General features: G+C 33.3%; 1 protein-coding gene across 3 annotated transcripts in view; it reads left to right on the forward strand.

The window, feature by feature from the left end:
- The window catches only part of cabin1 (calcineurin binding protein 1), a 102360-nt gene extending 100183 nt beyond the window's left edge, over positions 1–2177 (forward strand). For all 3 annotated transcript variants that reach the window (XM_065247647.2, XM_065247648.2, XM_073816266.1), the window contains one exon: positions 51–2177. In XM_065247647.2, coding sequence (XP_065103719.1) covers positions 51–194 — 144 coding nt within the window. In that variant the 3' untranslated portion in view covers positions 195–2177. The remainder of the gene's footprint in view (positions 1–50) is intronic.
- The last annotated feature ends 4574 nt before the right edge of the window (positions 2178–6751 follow it).

Genomic DNA, 6751 nt, shown 5'->3' on the forward strand with positions numbered 1-6751 from the left:
CATCTTTCTCTATACCGCTTGACTCATTTCCTTCCTGTTTCTCTCTTCAGAATGTGATTTTGTCCTCTCAGTCGGCAGCTAATGTGAAGAAAGACACTCTCGCTCAACCTGCTTTGGAAGTGCAAGAAACTTCCAGTCAGGAATCTTCTCTGGAAAGTGAATCGGATGAGGAAGACGACTACATGGACATTTGAACTCTAATCCGCTGCGGAGCTCACCTTTCTTCTTCGTGTAGCCGCAGCTATCCAATGCCGTTTTCGCTGCTGAATGCACGTTTTCAGCAAAAGGGCTTTTTCCTACCCCGGCACTTGTGTCTTTTGTGTTTTGCTCCTCTGCTGCTAAAAGCATGGATTGAGTTTGTGTTGTTCCGTTGTGTACGATCCTGTAAAAAGTGCCATTTTTACTGCAGTGACACTCGAGGTAAACCCCGACAACAAGTGGGTTTCTTAGCGCCACATCTATTACAGTCGTTTGAAAATCTTGTACTGAAGCATAAATGATGTTTAATGCAATTTACTCGCTAAGAGTTTTCGGGGCATTCAATTTTTGCAAAACATTACAAAGTTGTTTACAGATTTAATAGGAAATCTATTTCGCTTGACATTTCGGTCAGCGCCGTTGTGTAAAATAAACAGGATTCATATCATTCGTTTTAGTGCCATTGCAATCTAACCATAAAACTTTTTTTGGGATGTCAGCATGCAAATGTTTTTTTTTACAACCACGTGGACACGTAAGTCTATTTTTCTGCAGATGTGTAAACGTGTGACGTTTTCAGAGCTGTGCTGCCTCCATGTATAGCACGTCTGGGGCATTTGTGTTACTGACCATTCTCTACCAGATACGAAGATCCTTCTCAACATATTTTTGAAGATTTCCATTTATTTTTTGATTGTTATTATTATTATTATTATTGATTGCTGTTGGTTGTTAAAACAAATATCAAAGACCTGATTTTGGGGTTCTTAGTGAAGCCACTAAGCTTTCCAGTGCAAACTTGTAGTCTTGTTGTATTTGTATTCCTGTTAATGTCTTACATATTTGTCCTACACTCTAAAAAATACTTGGATCAAAAGCGTTGGATCAAAAAGGGACGAGCCTTGCGATCGGGTTTGGGTTAAAACAGCACAGCATTTTGGGTTGAAACAACCTAGCATAGGTTGAATTACAGCGCAGTTGGCTGAATTTGTCTCTTTTTGACCCAGTGCTGGGTTTAAAATAGGCCAGCATTTTTTAAGAGTGTAAATATTCATTACGTTTCAATTTGAGGAGGGGAACGCATGTTAGCCGTGCAACCAGCACTGAAAATGTGTAACTTATTCATTTCACACTTCAAATATGAATGTGATCCCACAAAGAACCATTGCAATTTTTTTTTTTGAATCGGTTTAGACTCTGTTGGAATGTGCACTCATTTAACCTATGCTAGGTTGATTCAAGCCAAAATATTTGGTTGTTTTAACCTTTTGTTGGGGCAAATATGAGCATTTTCTGGGTTTGTCCTTTTGTGGCACAATGCTTGGTTAAAAATAAACCCAGTTTTTTTTTATGGAAAGTTGAAAGGACCCACACATGGTGCTGAAATATGTCCTAGTTTCTTATTTTATCTACGAACAGTTGACCATTAAAAAGTGCCCAGATCGTATGTTATCTTGATTTAGTTTAAAACAATAAGCACTGATTTATATTGAGAGCATTAAATCAAATTCAGATGTCATTCGCTGAAGGTCCTGGTAGCGTTTCTCTGACAGATGAGTTTTTTCGGAGAAGGTTAATCATTTCTAACATAAAGAAAATTTAGACGGAAGAATGTTTTTACCGAATGTTTTCTACTTTAGATGGATGGATAAATAGCCACCAGTATTTTTTTGAGTGCAGAATTTTTCAAGATAAGAAGTGTTTAGATGCAATGAGCGTGGCTGACCAAACTACCTGTAAAGAGAAAGAGATGTTTCTATTTTTCCTCTTTGTAAAATATTGTTTTGTTTCTTGCTGTTTTGTATGCTGTCTCTATGCTTGTTATGAATGTAACATAGCAGAAGTGGATATTTCGCTCCAAGCTCTTTGGAGTTGTTACTGCGCTCAGGCTTTTTTTCTGAGAAGGATGAGATTTCCGAATTTCTGACTTGCTGCATTGATATCACAAAACCAAAAATACACTTCAACTTTTTACCTGATCTCCGTGTATTTTTATAGATGCTTATAATGTTGTGATATAAAATATAATACATATAACATTTTAAAAAAAAGGTTATAAGCTGGACATATCAGGGAATTTTGTGGTTTTAATTTTTTTATGATTTCCAGGTCAAGGAAATCTTTTAAAGCTCATCTCATTCATTTATTAACTCATTCTCCGCAAGCCTTTTTTTTTTTAAAGTTGCCCGCCAGCAATTTTTTGTGATTTATATAAAAGTTTCATAAAAATGCCTTTTCTTGTAGAAATACACTGCAAAAATATGATTCATTCAATTTACTAATTGTTTAAGGTAAGTAGTTGCAATAAATGTATTTAACTCTTTCCCCGCCATTGACGAGATTTCTCGTCAATTAAGAGAAAACGCTTCCCCGCCAATGACGAGATATTCCGTCTTTCCGCAATACCGCTATTATCCACCAGGTGGCGCCCTTCCGCAACTTTTTAAAACCGGAAGTATTGCCCTATGGCAAGCGGCTGCATGTCCGTGTCTGTTTAAAAGATCGCTCTGAATGGGATCTCTATGAAAAGTCCGTCATAAAAATGGAATTATTTCTGCTTTTTGCTCAAAATATGGTGTTTTTGCAAAAACCTACCCATATTCAAAAGCTGATTGCAAAAGAACCACTAAAGGTAGGATGAAACGGGTTTTTTTTGTTTGAAAGCAGAGGGTCTGTTCTTTCATTTGGTATATTGTATGTTTATATATTTAAAGAAGAACATTTTCTGGAAGGCATTAAACTTTGGTGAAAATCATGAAAAACGCTGGCGCTGGCTGGCAACTTTTTTTAAAAACGCTGGCGGTGAAAGAGTTAAGCTACATTTTAACAAAAGTTTTTTTTATTTTACTAATTTTCTATTTAAATGTAGCTTAAATAAATGATTGCAACCACTTATCTTAAAAAAAATTTAGTAAATTGAATGAATCTTTTTTTTCTGTGTATATAAACATACAAATATATCAAATAAAAGAACAGACCTTCTGCTTTCAAACAAACAAAATGGGAAAAAAACATTGCATCCTATCTTTATTTTTTTCTCTGCTTTTAAACTCTTAAATATGGGTATTGTTCTTTAAATATATATATATATATATATATATATATATATATATATATATATATATATATATATATATATATATATATATATATATATATATATATATATATATATATATTTAAGCAAAAAGTTGAAATAATTGCATTTTTGTGAAGAATTTTTTTTGTTAGAGATCAGATCCAGAACGATTATCAAAACTGAGTCTAAAATTAGTAAATTGTTTTGGTGTCAGCCTTTTCATAAATTGGGTAAGTGCAGCATCTTGTGGATAATTGCGGTATTGCAGATTAACACAAAAATTCTTCAGAAACACGTTTTTATGCAAATGTTTTCTCTTAATTGACAAAATAACTCTTTAATGGGGGGGGGGGGTTTAAGCTAAAAATTGCTTTGTGAATTTCTTTAAAAGTCCAGCAATGAAGATTAAGCAAATATATATATATAAAATTGAGGTCATCAAAAAGTGTGCAAACAATGATAAAACAAAAATGCTTGTATTTAAAGACTTGTATTTTTAACTTACAATAACTATAATTTTAACAACATTTTATTGTAAAAATACACTTATAGTCCCGTTAAATATTATAGAGATTGTCACCATAAAATAAAGGGTAATTCACTTCTTTTACTTGAAAAAAAATTATATTACCGTACTGTAACCGTTTGCTAAATCTATTACAGTTTTTTACTGTATATGTGACACTGGACCCAAGTCATAATTTTTTTATTGAGATTTATACATCACCTGAAAGCTGACAATATTAGGCTGAGATACAAGTATTGTATAAAAATCTGAGGATGCAAAAAATCAAAATATTAAGAAAGTCGCCTTATAAGATGTCCAAATGAATTAGCAGCACATATTACTAATGATAAATAAAGTTTTGATATATTTATAGTAGGAAATGTAACAAAATATTTTCATAAAACATGGTCTTTAATATCCTAATGCAGGGGTCTCCAACCTTTTTGTGAGCAAGGGCTACCACAATGAATAAAACAATCCAGAGGGCTACTTTTTTTCATATAGTCTACTCAAAACCTTTTTATTTTACTTATTTTTTAACATACATAAAAGAAACTAGGCTAATATAAAAATATGTAATAAATATTAAAATTGAGGCTATTAAGAATGTGCTTTGGTGGGCAACCTGTTGGAGACCACTCTCCAAAGGATTTTTGGCCTAAGAAAATTTATCATTTTGACCCATACAATGTATTTCTAGCTATTGCTACAAATATACCCGTGCCACTTATGACTGGTTTTTGGTCCCAGGTCAAGTATTTCAAATAATTTATTTATTTTTAGCATTTAGCATTAGTTTTTTGTTAAAATTCTCATAATATTTTACAGATCATCTTCGTTTCCATTTGGAAATCTCTACATTTTAAATGAAAACAGCAGTATTACATTGAAAGAAACCAAACACAACTCTAAACACAACAAAAATAGACGCAATGACATCACATCCTCTCGCACAGCTCGTGTCTTCCTGAAACCCTGTTGGGTAGAAGACCACCCCGTCTCTTTAGCCAGGCCATGTTAAAGGGAGGGTCTGGATTGGTGTGAAGCCCTCAGCCTTGAGGAAGACCATTAAGACCCATTAGCAGCTCCCAGAGGTTTCTTATGAAGTGCTGCCAATATGTCATTTACTCTCTTTGTCAGGCACACTACACTGAGGGTTTGTTTTCTTACATATAGGACCAAATGTGTTTCAGATCTTTCTTTTAAGGGATGTGGGGGGCAGGAGGTGATTGTTTGCCTCCTGTGTATTTGTTGTCTCCACCCAGCCCAATGCTTATGAGGTATAACAGACATTTGGACTTTGATCCAAATCAGTATGTTGTTCTGGTAGTTATATTGTGTGCAGGGAACGCATGTGGTGTCATCATTCCAACCGCTAAGATTGCTTTAGTGAATCAATCATGGAAATGCACAGGTAAAAATATAATATACTTGAATGTACTAAAACTATACTTACATACCAGCAAGTACATTAACATTATTTTTTGTGCTCAATAAAAGTAGAAAAGTTATATACTACAAATATGCTGATTTAATAACTATAGATTTACCTTTACTGTAAAACGTTGGCTCAACTTAAAAAAATTACTTCAATTGGGAACACCTAAATCATTTAAATTAAAAAAACGTATTGAATGATACCACTTTTCACTTTTTACTAGGACTGTCAAAAGATTTATCGTGATTAATCGCATACAAAATAAAAGTTTATGTTTGCATAATATTTTTGCGTGTGTATTGTGTCTAATTATTATGTATATATAAACACACACATACATTTTAGAAATGTTAAAAACGTGTTATTTATGTATATATTTTTTAATTTATATATAAAATAAAATATATCTAAAAAAAAATGTTTCTTAAATACATGCATGTGTGTGTATTAATATATACAAAATAATTATACACACATATATTATGAAAAACAAACTTTTATTTTGTATGCGATTAATCTTTTGACAGCCCTACTTAAAAATAGTACATTTACTAAGTGTACCTTAAGTATAATTTAGTGCACTTTTTTCACCTGCCAAGCCTGGAAACATCATTAAAATTAATAATTTCTTTTTGAGAATGAAAGAATATCACAATATTGATATGCCATGGAAAATATATAAAATCCTCAAAAAATACACAGGGATGTCAATAGTGGATTTAAATGTTTTTAGTACATTCAGACCTAAAATATTTTATGAACTAAAAATTACAGTTAAAATAAATCTCAACCGATTATCACAATCAACTTAAGATTTATTCATGCAAATGTATTGTTGTGCATTTATATTTATTTAATTTATTGAATTTTTTTTTCAAGATTTAATATTTTTATTTGCCACATGCACAGTTATATGAAGCAACTCAAACAAAAACTATTTTCAAACTAAACTATAACACATTTGCAACTTAAAAAGCTAAAAATGTAATAAAAAAGGACAAAACTAAAATTTGTTTCTGCATTGCACCTACTACTACACTGTCACTGGGACGGTACCCTGGTCCTAATATGTACCATTTAGGTACAGATATGTTTATAATTGGTACCTTTCAGGTACTAATATGCTCCCTTCAAGTACAAAGGTTTATTCTTTTGAAAGGGTACCGCCCCCAAGCTTTTGTATCTTTCTTTCCGACAGTATACTCTTTTAAAAGGCATTTATAAAGATTTAAAGTGCACGCTGACTGCTGTCTCACATTATTGCACACATAATGCATCCAAAAGAGTCCCCAGTTTAACAGGCACCCAGTTTATACGCGGTCTTCCTCAATGTCCCCCTGATGGCCTGTACCTGAGCACTTAAAGTGGCCAGTTAGAGCATCAAAAGGGAAAATTGCATGGCTAATGCCAGGGAAAGGTGTGAGATTTCTCGTCGGCCCATGGTGGGGGGGCACTTTATAGACCCCACAGCCGTCTGATCCCAGCCCCGAGCCCCTGTGTATTGGCAGCTGTTAAGCTATTGAGTGAG

Source organism: Paramisgurnus dabryanus, chromosome 11 (assembly GCF_030506205.2).
Source record: "Paramisgurnus dabryanus chromosome 11, PD_genome_1.1, whole genome shotgun sequence".
NCBI classification, from domain to species: domain Eukaryota; kingdom Metazoa; phylum Chordata; class Actinopteri; order Cypriniformes; family Cobitidae; genus Paramisgurnus; species Paramisgurnus dabryanus.